This window comes from Oncorhynchus clarkii, chromosome 23 (genome assembly GCF_045791955.1).
Source record: "Oncorhynchus clarkii lewisi isolate Uvic-CL-2024 chromosome 23, UVic_Ocla_1.0, whole genome shotgun sequence".
Taxonomy (NCBI): domain Eukaryota; kingdom Metazoa; phylum Chordata; class Actinopteri; order Salmoniformes; family Salmonidae; genus Oncorhynchus; species Oncorhynchus clarkii.
Window position 1 is genome coordinate 55,594,891 of NC_092169.1, and position 19,377 is coordinate 55,614,267.

Here is a 19,377-nt window from a genome sequence, read left to right on the forward strand (position 1 = left end):
TTGGATGGTCTGGAAAAGGTCAACAGGTGAAGGCTGTTTCTTCATGTGTTGCAGCCTAACTTTATGGATGGAGGAAACACCTGCCAGTGTTGTCAGCATGTTTCCTAGAAAGCTCATGCATACCGGTATTATGATACAATAACAGCAATCACATCAGGCTATTTTTGCCTAAATACGCACGCTCGTGTTTGTTTACATGTAGCTCTACCGCGTCTAGTACTTTCTGGACCAATCACATGAAGCGTTCATTTCGGTCAACAGCCCAGAGAGTTGCTTCACACAGGAAAACGTTTCATCTGGTAACGTTTTCGCAATAGAAACCGTTTACCGTTTACTCTAGGAACCAAACGGAAGCAAATGCACCGAGCAAACGGAACGAACGGGGAAGGATCTACCTGAATTTGTCCAATAGAAACTCTCGTTTTCTTTGAAACTGTTTCCTTTACAAAACGTTTCGCAACGGAATTCGACTAATGAATACACCAGTGATAAGGGACCAGATTTGATATTCATGGGGCAAACCCGTGTAGGCCACACAGCTGGCCAAGTTTAGTCACATGCTTGTTGTTATTGTTCTGGTAGCCTAGTGCTTTCCTGAATGGTCTGCACTCGATCTAAACCTTTCTCCCAATTCAGAGGCATCAGAATAATATTGTCTACATTCGGATTTGTAATTACAGGATTCTTCCAAATATTTAGGACGTTTGACTCGGAACGATCGCGACGCAAAGGGGGAGTCAATCAAATACGCATTGCGTCCCTTATTTACCAACATGACGGAAGACAAACAAAGTGTCATCGAGGACAATTTGCAGGGTAAGTTAATTGCTGTCTCGTAGTCTATAATGGCATGGCATGTTGCATAATGTGAAAACAACGGACCGTATGATCGCAGTATATTCAGGATGCCATGCTGTATCGTCTTCCTGAGACATGTAGGCTACGTCATTGTACATCATATTATTATGGTGAAACAGTGTTGCGTCGAGGAGACACAGATATGAGTTTTTTTGCTACATTGTAGCACAACAATGTTTCTTCAGCAGGTGGTAGTAATTCCGCGGCCATGTAAACCTTCCTCGTGTTGCCTGGCTGTCCTACATTAGACAGATCACACAGTAGGATAGGTAACGTTGGGCTATAGGGCAGGCCTATAATAACATTGTCAGCTAGCTGATGTAAAGTCGATATTGACTTTAGCGCAGTGTTCTGAATGACGCATTCTCAATGCTGTAATGATGCTATGTTTGGCATTGTTCAATGCAGCTACGATAAGAAACACAACAAACCAGATGATTCTGCCCATCCACCTGTTGTGTGCTTCTCCGTTATGTAATAAAGGGGAGGGGCTGAACACGTCGCTTTCCTATTGGATAGCCAGCCTATAAAGGGGAGGGGCTGAACACATCGCTTTCCTATTGGATAGCCAGCCTATAAAGTGGAAGGGGGGGGGGGGGGGGGGGGGCTGAACACTTCGCTTTCCTATTGGATACACACAGGAAGGAAAATGTGGGTAGAGGACAGGGACCATTGAGCAATAAGGGGGGCACGTACTGTCATGGGCACTGAGCAGGTGCTATTTAAAGAACAAAACATTTAGCGATGGCTGACTGTGCCACGCTATCAACCACTCCCACAGCACACGCAGCCTGTTAATACCCGCTTTACGACCGGCCTATTATCAACTACGTCTCAATGTTCTGCACCATTTTGTCATGTTTATGTTTTCTTCTTTAAGGTTCCTGGGTGGAGCTGCACTTTAACAATGGCAACAGTGGTGGCTCACCAGCACATGGGGCTGCTGGTGTGGAGGAAGAGCAGGTACCAGGCTCTGCCACTGAGGTACCAGGCTCTGCCACTGAGCTACCAGGCTCTGCCACTGAGCTACCAGGCTCTGCCACTGAGCTACCAGGCTCTGCCACTGAGCTACCAGGCTCTGCCACGGAGCTACCAGGCTCTGGGTTAGGTGCCTTTGCCTCAGTCCATGGTGGAGACCTGATGGCTGGGTCTACCTCTGCGTCGGTCCTGCCTGGGTCTCTCTCTGCCTCTACCCAGGGAGGTGACCTGATTCCTGGGTCAGGGTCTGCGTCTGGCTCAGTCCAGGGAGGGGTGGACTTGGAGAAGATGTTGTTAGACGCCCAGCACGAGTCAGGAAGAAGCAGCTCCAGGGGCAGTGTTCCCTGTGACAGGTGTCTCTCCACTCACCAATCACATGCCATATAGACCATCACATGACCGATCAGGACAACATTTTGGATTCGTTTTATACTGATTAGCTATCTGAACACAAAGGACTAAGAGATAAGAGACACTGTCATTCACTAGAGTTATAGCACAGTAGGTACTATAGTGACCTCTGACCTCCTATCCACCATCTGCATGAGTGCCTCTGTACATTCTAGATCAGATTTAATAGATGAAGCTTGTCATGATGGAAACACAAGAGATCTGTCAAGAGGGCTCTTCCCCAATACTTATGTAGTCTCTCTCTTCCGCTGTGTGTGTCCCCCCCCCCCGACCCCCCACTCAGTCCTCCGAGACCCCAGACTCCTTTGCTCCGCCGTGGCTCAGAAGTGCACAGCTCAGGAGAGAAGAACAGCTCACAGGTTTGGAGCCCTTATCCAGGGTCACCATAGAGATGAAATATAATATCATTCTATTAAACTCTGTGTGGGGCACTAATCTCTAAGTAGTTGGTGAGGCACAGCAGGGTGGTTTCAAGGGTTAGAAAACAAAAACAAAAAAAGTTATAACCTAATATTTCTAATTCTGCAATATATTGTTTTTTACATTCCTAGTTTTTCCACTCAGAGGTTGAGAGCAGAGCAGAAGAGCAGTTTTTCCCCGTTGTAACAAATTAACAAATAAAGTCGTTTAAAAATATATATATTCTGTTCCAGTCTGAAGAAGACTACCTAGAACGGAGACGTGAAGTGGAGAACCTGATGAAGAAGAACGCAGACTGGATCTGGGACTGGTCCAGTAGACCTGAGAACATTCAACGCAAGTTAGTACCCCCCCCCCCCCCCTCAATATATTCCCCTCAGTATCCCAGACAGACGGGTCATATCTATTATATGTGTTTTCAATTCAGTTCTGCTCAGCCCAGTTTGTAAAAGAAAACAATAGAATATCATTGAATTGAATACAACTTATATACAATTCTACGCTATTATAGAATGATATAGAACAGAACTTGATATTCCTTTCTACCCAAACCACTTCCAGGGACATTGTAATGTGCTCTCTTGTCTTTTGGGTGCAGGGGGTTTGTTCTGAAGCATTCTAAACCATTTCCAGGGACATTGTAATGTGCTCTCTTGTCTTTTGGATGCAGGGAGTTTGTTCTGAAGCATCCCAAACGTATCAACCCTCTCAGCATCAGAAACACCAGCGTCATGAAGAACGGAGGGATCTTCTCTGCAGAGTTCCTCAAACTTTTCCTTCCTTCTCTGCTCATATCCCACGTACTGGCCATCGGTCTGGGGTGAGTTCTGATTTTAAAAACATTTAGAAAATAAAAGCTAATTCTGAAGAATGTATTATTTGTAAGGGTAAAAGAGCAGAATGTGAAATAGGTCTCTTGTGTGTTTGTATGGGATTTAATCTGAACTCTGTAGAGAGATTATAGCAACACAAATCTAGTTTGGTGATCAGTATACTATTTTGTCTCATCTCCACCATAGATACCAGGGGCAGCAGGTAGCCTAGTGGTTAGAGGCGAGCCAGCAACCGGTGGCCAGTTCGAATCCCGGGTCTGATGGGAAGAATCTGTTGGGAAGTGAGCTGGCAACCGGTGGGGGGGGTGTTGGTATCAGGTCCTCGATGCCATTGCGCCCTTCACCAATAATGTGATCTTAATCTAAGTAGAATTAGAAGGCTATACTACAGTATTTTTATATAACCGTATTTTTATCATCAACTATATCTACACACACACACACACACACACACACACACACACACACACACACACAGAGTTGACTAGAGCTGCATTCTAGCAGATGTGTGTTTTAGCTGTGCTGCTAAGGCCCCAGATCAGATGCCTTACGTTTTCTGGTCGCACCTCACTGTGGGAAGAATGGAATAGTTGATCCACTTCAGTCGCCAGAGTTTGAGCTGTGAGCCTTTAAGGCACTGTGTATACGGAGGGAGAATGTCAATCTCTCCTGGTTCAAAGTTGAGGAGAGTTTGACTGCATCACTATTGGTCTTCGTGCGAGGTGTTGAAGGTACAGAACTGTCTGTTTAAGCAGTTGGCAACACAGTTCAGACACTCATCGGTACAACACAAGACATGCAACCAGAGATCTCTTCACAGTTCAGACACTCATCGGTACAACTTAAGACATGCAACCAGAGATCTCTTCACAGTTCAGACACTCATCTGTACAAAACAAGACATGCAACCAGAGATCTCTTCACAGTTCAGACACTCATCGGTACAACACAAGACATGCAACCAGAGATCTCTTCAACAGTCCCCAGGTCCAGAACAGAGGCTGGGAAACACACAGTTTTAAATAGAGACATGACTACATGGAAGTCTGTCACCCAATATTTATCTAACCTTTATTTAAGTCAGTTAAGATCTAATTCTTATTTACAATTATGGCCTAGGAACAGTGGGTTAACTGGTCTAGGAACAGTGGGTTAACTGGTCTAGGAACAGTGGGTTAACTGGTCTAGGAACAGTGGGTTAACTGGTCTAGGAACAGTGGGTTAACTGGTCTAGGAACAGTGGGTTAACTGGCCTAGGAACAGTGGGTTAACTGCCTTGTTTAGGGGCAGAACGACCAATATATATATATTTTTTACCTTGTCAGCTCAGAGATTCGATCTAGCAACCTTTCGGTTACTGGCCCAATGCGCTTAACCACTAGGCTACCTTCTCTAACCACTAGGCTACCTGCTCTAACCACTAGGCTACCTGCTCTAACCACTAGGCTACCTGCTCTAACCACTAGGCTACCTGCTCTAACCACTAGGCTACCTGCTCTAACCACTAGGCTACCTGCTCTAACTAGGCTACCTGCTAGGCTACCTGCTGCAGGTAACTCAAACTGGCAATAAAACCAGGTTCATAAACCAGATGAAATAACACCTTGCTGTGAAGAGACAGGCATTTATTTATTTTTTATTATTATAAGTTTTTTTGTTGTTGAATTTTACCCCTTTTTCCCCAATTTCGTGGTATCCAATTGTTTAGTAGCTACTATCTTGTCTCATCGCTACAACTCCCGTATGGGCTCGGGAGAGACGACGGTTGAAAGTCATGCGTCCTCCGATACACAACCAAGCTGCACTGCTTCTTAACACAGTGCGCATCCAACCCGGAAGCCAGCCGAACCAATGTGTCGGAGGAAACACTGTGCACCTGGCAACCTTGGTTAGCGCGCACTGCGCCCGGCCCGCCACAGGGGTCACTGGTGCGCGATGAGACAAGGATTTTCCCTACCGGCCAAACCCTCCCTAACCCGGACGACGCTAGGCCAATTGTGCGTCGCCCCACGGACCTCCCGGTCGCAGCCGGTTGCGACAGAGCCTGAGCGTGAACCCAGATTCTCTGGTGGCACAGCCCTTAACCACTGCGCCACCCGGGATGCCCGAGACAGGCATTTTAATGCATTTTGCATTGTTTTATGTATGTGATACGTGGTTGGGGATACTGTGATACAGTTGAAGTCGGAGGTTTACATACACTTAGGTTGGAGTCATTAAAACTTGTTTTTCAACCACTTCACACACTTCGTGTTAACAAACTATAGTTTTGGCAGGTCGGTTAGAACATATACCTTGTGCATGACAAGTCATTTTTCCAACAATTGTTTACAAACAGATGATTAAAAAAATTCCAGAAAATGTCATGGCTTTAGAAGCTTCTGATAGGCTAATTGACATAATTTGGGTCAATTGGAGGTGTACCTGTTGATGTATTTCAAGGCCTACCTTCAAACTCAGTGCCTCTTTGCTTGACATCATGGGACAATCAAAAGAAATCAGCCAATACCTCAGAAAACAATTTGGAGACCTCCACCAGTCTGGTTCATCCTTGGGAGCAATTTTCAAACGCTTGAAGGTACCACGTTCATCTGAACAAACAATAGTACGCAAGTATAAACACCATGGGTCCACGCAGCCGTCGTACTGCTGAGGAAGGAGACTCGTTCTATCCCCTAGAGATGAATGTACTTTGGTGCGAAAAGTGTAAATCAATACCAGAACAACAGCAAAGGACCTTGTGAAGATGCTGGAGGAAACAGGTACAAAAGTATCTATATCCACAGTAAAACGAGTCCTATATTGACATAACCTGAAAGGCTGCTCAGCAAGGAAGAAGCCACTGCTCCAAAACTGCCATAAAAAAGCCAGACTACGGTTTGCAACTGCACATGGGGACAAAGATCGTACTTTTTGGAGAAATGTCCTCTGGTCTGATGAAACAAAAATAGAACTGTTTGGCCATAATGACCATCGTTATGTTATGTATGGAGGAAAAAGAGGGAGGCTTGCAAGCTGAAGAACACCATCCCAACCCTGAAGCATGGGGGTGGCAGCATCATGTTGTGGGGGTGCTTTGCTGCAGGAGGGACTGGTGCACTTCACAAAATAGACTGCTACATGAGGGAGGGAAATTATGTGGATATATTGAAGCAACATCTCCAGACGTCAGTCAGGAAGTTAAAGCTTGGTTTCAAATGGGTCCTCCAAATGGACAATGACCCCAAGCATAAGGTTGTGGCAAAATGGCTTAAGGACAACAAAGTCAAGTCATTGGAGTGGCCATCACAAAGCCCTGACCTCAATCCTATAGAACATTTGTGGGCAGAACTGAAAAAGCGTGTGCAAGAAAGGAGGCCTACAAACCTGACTCAGTTACACCAGCTCTGTTAGGAGGAATGGGCCAAAATTCACCCAACTTATTGTTGGAAGCTTGTGGAAGGCTACACGAAACGTTTGACCCAAGTTAAAAACAATGTAAAGGCAATGCTACCAAATACTAATTGAGTGTATGTAAACTTCTGACCTACTGGGAATGTGATGAAAGAAATAAAAGCTGAAATAAATAATTCTGCCTACTATTATTCTGACATTTTACATTCTAACTGACCTAAGACAGGTAATTTACTAGGATTAAATGTCAGGAATTGAGAAAAGCAGAGTTTAAATGTATTTGGCTAAGGTGTATGTAAACTTCCGACTTCAACTGTATGTGGTTGGGATATGACTGTGATACATGGTTGGTGATACGACTGTGATGCCTGGTTGTGTCTCCTGGCTATCTTGAGATGAATGCACTCACTGTGGGTCTCTGGATGGGAACGTCTGCTAAATGACTACACTGTAATGTAGTGCTGTGGGTCTCTCTGGATGGGAACGTCTGCTAAATGACTACACTGTAATGTAGTGCTGTGGGTCTCTCTGGATGGGAACGTCTGCTAAATGACTACACTGTAATGTAGTGCTGTGGGTCTCTCTGGATGGGAACGTCTGCTAAATGACTACACTGTAATGTAGTGCTGTGGGTCTCTCTGGATGGGAACGTCTGCTAAATGACTACACTGTAATGTAGTGCTGTGGGTCTCTCTGGATGGGAACGTCTGCTAAATGACTACACTGTAATGTAGTGCTGTGGGTCTCTCTGGATGGGAACGTCTGCTAAATGACTACACTGTAATGTAGTGCTGTGTGTCTCTCTGGATGGGAACGTCTGCTAAATGACTACACTGTAATGTAGTGCTGTGGGTCTCTCTGGATGGGAACGTCTGCTAAATGACTACACTGTAATGTAGCGCTGTGGGTCTCTCTGGATGGGAACGTCTGCTAAATGACTACACTGTGTGTTTTATGTGTAGTTTCCTGTTTGGACCCCAGGAAGAGCAGACCCTGCCTCAGCAGCAGCCCATTGGGTGATCCTAGTAAATAAAATAATAAAATACACTGGGGACTGTAGAGTGAAACATCTGAAGAATGCCTTGCTGATTTTCAAGAAACTCTAAATGACAAAAATAAGTGTGTGGGGGGGGGGGGGGGGAGAAACTTAGCATGTTTACCAAGTTGCACAAAATAAAACTGACAACATATGTACAAAACTATACTAGTATGTTGATGTTCTTTCCCCTCTGTCCTCAGGGTGTACATTGGGAGACGTCTAACTACCTCAGTACCCAGTACCTTCTAAAGGGACACTCCGCTGGACTGGAACAACATGGTTTTTAGGCACCAACACCGTTACCTTCCACTGCTGCTAGCTTTGAAGTGGTTCGCTTATTAGATACAGATAGGCAACATCTGTCATGTGTCCCCCAACTCCACTCAAATACATGGCTCAAAATGGCACCCTATTCCCTACATAGTGCACTACTTTTGACCAGATCTCTAATGGCTCTGGTTAAAAGTAGTGCACTACATAGGGAATAGGCTGCCATTTTGGGACACACTTCCTTTTGGTTTTCCCCTGGCGGTGAGCAGTCCACCCTGCCTATATCTGTATTGTACCCCTGTGAATACTGTTGGCTTTTCCTTTAGTTCCCAGAGCTGCTTTTTAAATAACCCTGCTCCACTGGAAAGTAGAACCCGGTGTTCCTCCTCCATCTCACTGGACGATCTCTGGGTAGGGGGGCCATCTTATAATCAACCTTTTAAGAGCCATCGTTGTCAACGGCTAGCTAGCGTTCACTGTCAGTCATTTTCAAGCCATTTTATCTTGCTCCGAGTTGAGACATTTTTTGTAGTAGAAGACTTTTGAGGTAATGACATTACAGTAAGAAGGTGATTATACAGAAAAGCATTGTGAATTTCTCAGCGTTGAGATATGTACGGAGAAGAAAAGGGAGTGGGTCAGACAAGAAAGCTGGACGTTGTATTTTAGGGAGCTGTTGCTTGTTTTATCAGAATGTCCTTGGTTTGGGGAAAAAGGGATCAAGACATTCAACCGAAATGTTATTTCTGACCCGGATCCTTCTCATGGATCATGAAGGGCTTTAATAATAAAACAAGGTTTCAGGATAAATTAAAAAGGTTTGAAATAGATCAACCCTGATGGTGTTTGAGGAAGTAGAAGGAGAATGAATGTACGGAGCATCTTCCATTAGATCCCAGATTAGGTCGAACAGGAGCGTCGGGGTTTTGGTTCTGTCGGCACCTTTCAGTTTATTGGTGTTATTTTTCACTCAGGGTTGTTTTCTGTGACAACAAGGTGTCCCGTTCACTGAATATGCATGTGTATGGGTAGAATTGTACATTAGATGTGGCACTATGTAAACCGGAAGTGTTTTAATGGTCGGTGGCATGTTAATGGTCTACGTGACCATTTGAAATACACTAAAACAGATTTTCTACCACTACTGCATAAGACCACACATCCCCATATCAAATATTTTAGGGGAAAATATAGACTTTCACACTTGTAATCATGAGGGAATTTAGAAATATTTTATTTTTGCCTTACTTATACTTCACTCCTAATTAAATACGAAATCTCAGTATCCAGAATGCTTCAGTATTTTTTTGTTCTAAGAATGAAGAGAGCAACAGAGGCTTTCAGAGTTATGCCTTGAAAAGGCATTTACCAATCTGTTTCTGCATGTCTTGTAGAGCTGGTCAACATGTCAAGTGTCTATGTGAAGTTGTAAAACTGTTTTGTAAGAACAGTTGGAATTGTATCTGAAAAATAAAATGGTTGAATCATAAAAATATCCACCTCTGTGCTCGTTTCTGGAAAACCGTACAACGAAAACGTGATTATCCAAAATGTCAGTCAATACATTTTCCTAAAATTGCCTTTTTCCCCAACAGTGTATTCTCACCAACGATTTGTACAACAATGGGTCATTCATACCAAATATTTCAAACGTATACCCCAACATGCCAACAAGTAAACTCTAACTCCCATCACAAATAACCAAACAGATGAATACATTTCCACAATGTTAGCATTATAACACAAGGAACCATGATCATTCAACAGAAGACTGTAATTCACCCCGACTAGTTCCTGATTTAAAGAGCATCGCAACGATACCATGTTGTACTTTTAAACCTTAGAATATTCTTTCAGTGATTTCAGACCATTGTATATTGCTGGGGGATATTGTATACTGGGTGTACAATATGAAGGTCCCGGTTCCTCCGGAGATGACTGAACGACTGCTGGCCAGCTTAAGTCTGGAGGAAGGCAGGGCACTCAGCATTGGGACTCTCTGGTCGAGTTCCTGCCCGACAACATTGCAGACACATGCCAGATTTTTTACAACGCCTGGATAGGTATTTAACATATCGGCTAACCACATCATATATAGCAATTTGTTGCCCTACTGCACAGTCGATGACGTGGCAAGCAACCATTGGTTGATGAAACGCCACGCCTGCACATCCAGTTGGAGAGGAACGATCTATGGCTCTCCCAATCGTCTTAAAAATCGGTCCTCTCCTAGTCTCCTCTCATCTACACTGATTGGAAAAGACGAGACAGGTCTCACCACGAAGCTGGCTTTCATCTGGTCAGTTGTTACAGATCAGTACAGCTGAAGGAGAGGATGATGTCTGGATAGTAGAGACACGACAGTAAAACATCTCTCCTACACCGCAGGATCCTGACTGTACCAGAGTTCAGACAGGATCCTGACTGTACCAGAGTTCAGACAGGATCCTGACTGTACCAGAGTTCAGACAGGATCCTGACTGTACCAGAGTTCAGACAGGATCCTGACTGTACCAGAGTTCAGACAGGATCCTGACTGTACCAGAGTTCAGACAGGACAACAAACCTATTCAAGCAAAAACATATAAAAAAAGGACAGTAGTCTTCTGTAGAACATACCGGATTACACAACTTAAAACCTGGTTGGTACAGTCGAAACGTGCAGCGGGCATCATCGGGGGTTTCCTCCTCCAGAGATTCAGGATGTAGAAACCTTCTTAAAGCCATTCTGTCTTACTGGACTACAATGTAGAGTATCAGGATCTAAGACGACAATACGGCAGGTAGCCTAGTGGTTAGAACAGGTAGCCTAGTGGTTAGAGCCAGGTAGCCTAGTGGTTAGAGCCAGGTAGCCTAGTGGTTAGAGCAGGTAGCCTAGTAGTTAGAGCAGGCAGCCTAGTGGTTAGAGCAGGTAGCCTAGTGGTTAGAGCCAGGTAGCCTAGTGGTTAGAGCCAGGTAGCCTAGTGGTTAGAGCCAGGTAGCCTAGTGGTTAGAGCCAGGTAGCCTTGTGGTTAGAGCCAGGTAGCCTAGTGGTTAGAGCCAGGTAGCCTAGTGGTTAGAGCAGGTAGCCTAGTGGTTAGAGCAGGCAGCCTAGTGGTTAGAGCAGGTAGCCTAGGTAGCCTAGTGATTAGAACTGGTTAGAGCCAGGTAGCCTAGTGGTTAGAACCAGGTAGCCTAGTGGTTAGAGCCAGGTAGCCTAGTGGTTAGAACCAGGTAGCCTAGTGGTTAGAACCAGGTAGCCTAGTGGTTAGAACCAGGTAGCCTAGTGGTTAGAACCAGGTAGCCTAGTGGTTAGAACCAGGTAGCCTAGTGGTTAGAGCCAGGTAACCTAGTGATTAGAGCCAGGTAACCTAGTGATTAGAACCAGGTAGCCTAGTGGTTAGAACCAGGTAGCCTAGTGGTTAGAACCAGGTAGCCTAGTGGTTAGAACCAGGTAGCCTAGTGGTTAGAGCCAGGTAGCCTAGTGATTAGAGCCAGGTAACCTAGTGATTAGAGCCAGGTAGCCTAGTGATTAGAACCAGGTAGCCTAGTGGTTAGAACCAGGTAGCCTAGTGGTTTGAGCCAGGTAGCCTAGTGGTTATACCAGGTAGCCTAGTGGTTAGCACCAGGTAGCCTAGTGGTTAGAGCAGGTAGTCTAGTGGTTAGAGCATTGGGCCAGTAACCGAAAGGTAAAAATCTGTTCTGCCCCTGAACCAGGCAGTTGTTCCTAGGACGTTATTGTTAATAAGAATTTGTTCTTAACTGACTTGCCTAGTTAAATAAAAAATACTGACAAAGCCAATAACAGGATTCTCACAAATTCCAGTAGTGAGCTGCCTAATAACAGAGAATCAGGTGCCTTAGAAAAGGCATTTTGTGGCCAGTAGGTTGACTGTCCACATCTACCAAATGACACGCAAAGTAGAACAGAATAAACCCAGATTCATTTCAGAATGTGAAAAACGCGTCGTTGTGGTTTTTGTTACTTTTATTAAGTGGTTGACACCAGACGGTGTGGTTATATAGATACAGTCAATGAGTAAAATGTTATTATACATGAGAAGAAAAAAAAAGAAGGATAAAAACTAAAAAAATAATAATAACCAAAAACTTAAAAAAAAATAACCAAAAACAATTGTCCACTGACCAAACATGGAGACCTGTGTTGAAGAGCTTAACAAGGTCCAACACGGAGGCCTGAGAGAGTCGGCCAGGGAGGAGGAATGTTATCAGTAAGGCTGCAACATTTTCCCTAACTTTCCCAGCATCCTAGTTGGCAGGATTCCCCGATCATTTCCTGCTCATTCCTTTTCCGATTCTGGGAATCTTCCAAATGGGATTTCTGGAAAACCTTGGGATTTTTCGGAAAGTTACCTGGGAATTTGCAACCTTACTTTATTTAAGCTAATTTCATTTCAGTTTCTTCCAAGGCCCAGATATACAGTTAAGAGACTAATATCTCATTCTGACTTCCAACACATCTTTCCTCCTTATTCCATAATGTGTCGTCGAATCATAGGAAGTAAAACAAGGCTCAGACTTTTAAATAAATACACTAAACTTTAAACTGACATTTTTTTGGGGCCTCTTTGTCGAGCCGCTGTCCATCGATGCTTCTGCTGCAGTCAGGCCCGGGCTAGTCTGTCCAGAGTCAGACCTGGGGCTCCTGCCTGCCTCTGTCTGCCCTCACAACGAGACAGGACGCAAACCAACCAACCAACACCTCAGACTCTTAAAGAAACAGGCCGTCTGACTCCAGCAGGTGACCAGGCGTCCGGCTGGCTGGCTACACAACGAAACAAGCGCATCACATTTCTTCTTCATTAGGAGGACAGACAAGGCTGTTGTTGTTTCTTTAAACAGATGTAACAACTATTCTTTAACTATGCAACGTACAAGATTTCTGTCCATTCGCGGTAGGTAGGTATGATGGCTGGGTTCGGGGAGGGTCGGAACAGTTTCGGGGGGGGGGGGGGGGGGGGGGGGGGGTTGTTAAGTTTAGTTGATCTTGTCCTGGAATATGTAGAGGTTGTTGGTGGCGGCGACAGCGATGACGTTCTCCTTTGGGTGCCACGCGGTGTGCAGGATCTTCTTGTTGAAGTCCAGACTGTCTACGCTGATCTCGTCCTTCTTCCTCTTCCCCCCGGTGGACACCTTGCGAGCCTTCAGGATGGCCCGAGGTTTACTGTTCTCTCTAGAGGCCTCCAGCGTGACGTCCCTCCGCGTGTTCCGGTCAAACATCCGGAAGAAGTTGTTGTACGAGCCCGTCATGATGGCACTGGGGAGGAGGAACAGCAAAACAAGGTGAATTTGCACATCCCAAAAATGTCTACAATTGCAAAATGATTTTGGGTCCTTGAAAAGCGCAATATAAATACCATGTACTATTTATTATAAGACCTATTATTAAATAGAAATTCGCTGCTGGACAAAAATACTAGATAAAGAATTTACATTTGCATTTATTTATCTAGTGTAAAGCAAGCAACCCATCCAAAGGGGTAAGAGTAATGTTGTAACGTCGTCATGGTTCTAGAAGGGTAATGTTGTGGCGTCATCATGGTTCTAGAAGGGTAATGTTGTGGCGTCATCATGGTTCTAGAAGGGTAATGTTATAACATCGTCATGGTTCTAGAAGTGTAATGTTGTAACGCCATCGTTGTTCTAGAAGGGTAATGTAACGTTGGCATGGTTCTAGAAGGGTAATGTTGAAACGGCATCATGGTTCTAGACGGGTAATGTAACATCGCCATGGTTCTAGAAGGGTAATGTTGTAACACCATCATTGTTCTAGAAGGGTAATGTTGTAGCGTCATCGTGGATCTAGAAGAGTAATGTTGTAACGTCACTGTGGTTCTAGAAGAGTAATGTTGTAACGTCACTGTGGTTCTAGAAGAGTAATGTTGTAACGTCAACGTGGTTCTAGAAGAGTAATGTTGTAACGTTGTCATGGTTCTAGAGGAGTATTGTTATAATGTCATCATGGTTCTAGAAGGGTAATGTTATGTCATCATGGTTCTAGAGGAGTAATGTTGTAGCGTCATCATGGTTCTAGAAGAGTAACGTTGTTGCGTCATCATGGTTCTACAAGGGTAACGTTGTAACGTCGCCATGGTTCTAGATGAGTAATGTTGTAACAGCATTGTGGTTCTAGAAGAGTAATGTTGTAGCGTCATCGTGGTTCTAGAAGAGTAATGTTGTAACGTCATCATGGTTCTAGAAGGGTAATGTTGTAGCGTCATCATGGTTCTAGAAGGGTAATGTTGTAACGTCGTCATGGTTCTAGAAGAGTAATGTTGTAATGTCATCATGGTTCTAGAAGGGTAATGTTGTAGCGTCATCGTAGTTTTAGAAAAGTAATGATGTAGGGTTATTGTGGTTCTAGAAGAGTAATGTTGTAATGTCATCATGGTTCTAGAAGGGTAATGTTGTAACGACGTCATGGTTCTAGAAGAGCAATGCTGTAATGCCATCATAGTTCTAGAAGAGTAATGTTGTAGAGTCATGGTTCTAGAAGAGTAATGTTGTAGAGTCATGGTTCTAGAAGGGTAATGTTGTAGCGTCATTGTGCTTCTAGAAGGGTAATGTAACATCGTCATGGTTCTAGAAGAGTAATGTTGTAACATCGTCATGGTTCTAGAAGAGTAATGTTGTAATGTCATCATGGTTCTAGAAGAGTAATGTTGTAACATCGCCATGGTTCTAGAAGAGTAATGTTGTAATGTCATCATGGTTCTAGAAGGGTAATGTTGTAACATCGTCATGGTTCTAGAAGAGTAATGTTGTAATGTCATCATGGTTCTAGAAGAGTAATGTTGTAACATCGCCATGGTTCTAGAAGAGTAATATTGTAGCGTCATTGTGGTTCTAGAAGAGTAATGTTGTAACATCGTCATGGTTCTAGAAGAGTAATGTTGTAATGTCATCATGGTTCTAGAAGGGTAATGTTGTAACGTCGTCATGGTTCTAGAAGAGTAATGTTGTAACAGCGTCATGGTTCTAGAAGAGTAATGTTGTAACAGCGTCATGGTTCTAGAAGGGTAATGTTGTAGCGTCATCATGGTTCTAGAAGGGTAATGTAACATCGTCATGGTTCTAGAAGAGTAATGTTGTAATGTCATCATGGTTCTAGAAGAGTAATGTTGTAGCGTCATCGTGGTTCTAGAAGAGTAATGTTGTAATGTCATCGTAGTTCTAGAAGAGTAATATTGTAACATCGTCATGGTTCTAGAAGGGTAATGTTGTAGAGTCATCGTGGTTCTAGAAGAGTAATGTTGCAGCGTCATCGTGGTTCTAGAAGAGTAATGTTGTAACGTCGTCATGGTTCTAGAAGGGTAATGGTGTAACATCGTCATGGTTCTAGAAGAGTAATGTTGTAGCGTCATTGTGGTTCTAGAAGAGTAATGTTGTAACATCGTCATGGTTCTAGAAGGGTAATGTTGTAACATCGTCATGGTTCTAGAAGAGTAATGTTGTAGCGTCATTGTGGTTCTAGAAGAGTAATGTTGTAACGTCATTGTGGTTCTAGAAGAGTAATGTTGTAACGTCATTGTGGTTCTAGAAGAGTAATGTTGTAGCGTCATTGTGGTTCTAGAAGAGTAATGTTGTAACGTCGTCATGGTTCTAGAAGAGTAATGTTGTAGCGTCATCGTGGTTCTAGAAGAGTAATGTTGTAACGTCGGCATGGTTCTAGAAGGGTAATGTTGTAACATCGTCATGGTTCTAGAAGAGTAATGTTGTAATGTCATCATGGTTCTAGAAGAGTAATATTGTAGCGTCATTGTGGTTCTAGAAGAGTAATGTTGTAACATCGTCATGGTTCTAGAAGAGTAATGTTGTAATGTCATCATGGTTCTAGAAGGGTAATGTTGTAACATCGTCATGGTTCTAGAAGAGTAATGTTGTAACAGCGTCATGGTTCTAGAAGGGTAATGTTGTAGCGTCATCATGGTTCTAGAAGGGTAATGTAACATCGTCATGGTTCTAGAAGAGTAATGTTGTAGCGTCATCGTGGTTCTAGAAGAGTAATGTTGTAGCGTCATCGTGGTTCTAGAAGAGTAATGTTGTAATGTCATCATGGTTCTAGAAGAGTAATGTTGTAGCGTCATCGTGGTTCTAGAAGGGTAATGTTGTAACATCGTCATGGTTCTAGAAGAGTAATGTTGTAACGTCGTCATGGTTCTAGAAGGGTAATGTTGTAACATCGTCATGGTTCTAGAAGAGTAATGTTGTAGCGTCATTGTGGTTCTAGAAGAGTAATGTTGTAGCGTCATCGTGGTTCTAGAAGAGTAATGTTGTAACGTCGTCATGGTTCTAGAAGGGTAATGTTGTAGCGTCATCGTGGTTCTAGAAGAGTAATGTTGTAATGTCATCGTAGTTCTAGAAGAGTAATATTGTAACATCGTCATGGTTCTAGAAGGGTAATGTTGTAGAGTCATCGTGGTTCTAGAAGAGTAATGTTGCAGCGTCATCGTGGTTCTAGAAGGGTAATGTTGTAACATCGTCATGGTTCTAGAAGAGTAATGTTGTAGCGTCATTGTGGTTCTAGAAGAGTAATGTTGTAACGTCATTGTGGTTCTAGAAGAGTAATGTTGTAGCGTCATTGTGGTTCTAGAAGAGTAATGTTGTAGCGTCATTGTGGTTCTAGAAGAGTAATGTTGTAACGTCGTCATGGTTCTAGAAGAGTAATGTTGTAACGTCGTCATGGTTCTAGAAGAGTAATGTTGTAACGTCGGCATGGTTCTAGAAGAGTAATGTTGTAGAGTCATCGTGGTTCTAGAAGAGTAATGTTGTAACGTCGTCATGGTTCTAGAAGAGTAATGTTGTAACGTCGGCATGGTTCTAGAAGAGTAATGTTGTAGCGTCGTCATGGTTCTAGAAGAGTAATGTTGTAACATCGTCATGGTTCTAGAAGAGTAATGTTGTAGCGTCATTGTGGTTCTAGAAGAGTAATGTTGTAGCGTCATTGTGGTTCTAGAAGAGTAATGTTGTAGCGTCGTCTTTGCTTGGAAGTCAATTGCAGGTCTGAATTGTAATCAGGGGAGGACGACTGCCCCTTCTCATTGAAACCACGGAAATACAAAGCCGACTGCGGTACTGCAGGCATTGTTCTCAGAAAACAGAACACATTATAATCAATGGAAAAACGTCAATCTTTGTGGTCAATATTAGTGTAAATAAAATGTTTAGATGACAATCATGATATTAATAATCGCTTCTAACACAACAGATGTATGTCCTTGAACCGATTATTTAAAAATCACACACAGAAGTGAAGGATATTTTAGTTCCTAATGGCAGCCTGCAGTACCCTGGTCAGCCTTAAACTAGAGTTACTCAATGAGGAGGCAACACTGAGCTAGCCTGCAATATCACTTCCTGGAGTGGCCCAAACGGCGCAATGTCACGTCTCCATGAGACGCCATCTTAACCGACAATTTTATCTTCAATGTGCCGTTGAGTCTTCACATAGGAATGAATGGTGTCAGGTGATCCTGGGCTTTGCGTACATACAGCCGTTGATTGTAATGCAGGTGTTTGTTATTTGCGTGTTGCGGGTCCATTTATGAGACCGAACATAACTTTCAAACCGATTCTAAAGCTCCGTGTCGGTTGGTTTGCGGTACCTGTCAGCACCGTTCCAGCAGCACTCGAACTTGTCGAAGATGCAGTCGTTTTCATACAGCGAGCAGAGCTTGCTACGGAGGTACTCGTGCACCTATACAAAATATAAAACACATTTAAAACAGTTCGGATCAGTTCATTTATTTGGCCTTTAGGAAGAATTTGTCTTTCCTTCTTGAGACAAGAATTTTAAAGATTTAACTAAATAACATATATACACTGAACAAAAATATAAAATGCAACATGTAAAGTGTTGGTCCCATGTTTCACGAACTGAAATAAAATATCCTAGAAATGTTCCATATTCCATAAAAGCTTATTTTTCTCAAATGTTGTTGCACTAACATCCCCGTTAGTGAGCGTTTGTCCTTTGTCAAGATAATCTATCCACCTGACAGGTGTGGTATATAGGAAGATGTTGATTAAACAGGATCATTAACACAGGTGAACCTTGTGCTGGTGACAATAAAAGGCCACTAAAATGTGCAGTTTTGTCATCCAACACAATGCCACAGATATCTCAAGTTTTGAGGGAGCGTGCAATTGGCATGCTGACTGCAGGTATGTACACTAGAGCTGTTGTCAGAGAATCGAATGTTCCAACATCGGTTTAGAGAATTTGGCAGTACGTCCAACCGGCCTCACAACAGCAGGCCACACGTAACCACGCCAACCCAGGATCTCAACATCCGGCTTCTTTACCTGCGGGATCGTCTGAGACCAGCTACCCAGACAGCTGATGAAACTGAGGAGTATTTATGTCTGTAATAAAGCCCTTGTGAGGAAAAAAGTCATTCTGACTAGCTGGACCTGGCTCCCTAGTGGGTGGGCCTATGCCCTCCCAGGCCCATCCATGGCTGCGCCCCTGCCTAGTCATGTGAAATCTATAGATCAGAGCCCATTGGATTTATTTCAATTGACTGATTTCCTTAAATGAACTGTAAAAGTGTTGAAATCGTTGCATGTTGGGTTTATATCTTTGTTCACTATACATATTGTTTCTGTCTGTTTTCATACCACTGCAATTCATTCAAAATGTGATAAAAACATACTACTACACAACACAGTGCTCTATAGCCAGAGGAATGTAGGTAAAGTTAAAGTCAGTACCTGGCAGGTCTCGACAGGTAGGTCTCTACAGGTAAAGTTCAAGTCAGTACCTGGTAAGTCTCTACAGGTAAAGTTCTAGTCAGTACCTGGCAAGTCTCTACAGGTAAAGTTCCAGTCAGTACCTGGTAGGTCTCTACAGGTAAAGTTCCAGTCAGTACCTGGTAGGTCTCTACAGGTAAAGTCAGTTCCTGGTAGGTCTCTACAGGTAAAGTTAAAGTCAGTACCTGGCAAGTCTCTACAGGTAAAGTTCCAGTCAGTACCTGGTAGGTCTCTACAGGTAAAGTTCCAGTCAGTACCTGGTAGGTCTCTACAGGTAAAGTCAGTTCCTGGTAGGTCTCTACAGGTAAAGTTAAAGTCAGTACCTGGTAGGTCTCTACAGGTAAAGTTCCAGTCAGTACCTGGTAGGTCTCTACAGGTAAAGTTCAAGTCAGTACCTGGTAGGTCTCTACAGGTAAAGTCATT

At 43.5% G+C, this 19,377-nt stretch overlaps 2 protein-coding genes across 7 annotated transcripts; one reads left to right on the forward strand and one right to left on the reverse strand.

Annotated features, from left to right (window-relative positions):
* Positions 1-257: 257 nt before the first annotated feature.
* On the forward strand, positions 258-9,695 carry LOC139381098 (BCL2/adenovirus E1B 19 kDa protein-interacting protein 3-like). Of its 6 annotated transcripts, XM_071124376.1 has the most exons (9): positions 260-485; positions 681-816; positions 1,739-1,842; positions 1,885-2,189; positions 2,531-2,606; positions 2,901-3,007; positions 3,338-3,487; positions 7,856-7,909; positions 8,133-8,412. In XM_071124376.1, exons 1-9 carry the CDS (start codon positions 474-476, stop codon positions 8,179-8,181), a joined length of 993 nt encoding a protein of 330 aa, XP_070980477.1. In that variant the 5' UTR covers positions 260-473; the 3' UTR covers positions 8,182-8,412. The 6 variants fall into 6 exon arrangements, 4 of the variants coding, with proteins under 4 accessions (XP_070980476.1, XP_070980477.1, XP_070980478.1 ...); XM_071124375.1 differs by having other exon boundaries at positions 258-485; positions 1,739-2,189; XR_011628524.1 differs by lacking the exon at positions 7,856-7,909 and adding an exon at positions 3,687-3,781 and having other exon boundaries at positions 259-485; positions 1,739-2,189; positions 8,133-8,362.
* Positions 9,696-12,160: 2,465 nt separating this feature from the next.
* On the reverse strand, positions 12,161-19,376 carry LOC139381319 (serine/threonine-protein phosphatase 2A 55 kDa regulatory subunit B delta isoform-like). Its single transcript, XM_071124770.1, has 3 exons — positions 19,350-19,376; positions 17,808-17,899; positions 12,161-13,459 (listed from the first exon to the last, which is right to left on the reverse strand). The coding sequence occupies exons 1-3, from the start codon at positions 19,374-19,376 to the stop codon at positions 13,180-13,182; spliced, it is 399 nt and encodes a 132-aa protein (XP_070980871.1). The 3' UTR covers positions 12,161-13,179.
* Position 19,377: the final 1 nt, after the last annotated feature.

Coding starts and splice junctions, on each gene's coding strand:
- LOC139381098 (XM_071124375.1), top strand. Junction 817..1,738: donor CATCGAGGACAATTTGCAGG/GTAAGTTAATTG, acceptor TTCTTCTTTAAG/GTTCCTGGGTGGAGCTGCAC. Junction 3,488..7,855: donor GTACTGGCCATCGGTCTGGG/GTGAGTTCTGAT, acceptor TTTTATGTGTAG/TTTCCTGTTTGGACCCCAGG.
- LOC139381319 (XM_071124770.1), bottom strand. CDS start 19,376: ATGACTTTACCTGTAGAGACCTACCAG. Junction 17,900..19,349: donor TACCTGTAGAGACCTACCAG/GTACTGACTTGA, acceptor TATTTTGTATAG/GTGCACGAGTACCTCCGTAG. Junction 13,460..17,807: donor TGCTGGAACGGTGCTGACAG/GTACCGCAAACC, acceptor CCTCCTCCCCAG/TGCCATCATGACGGGCTCGT.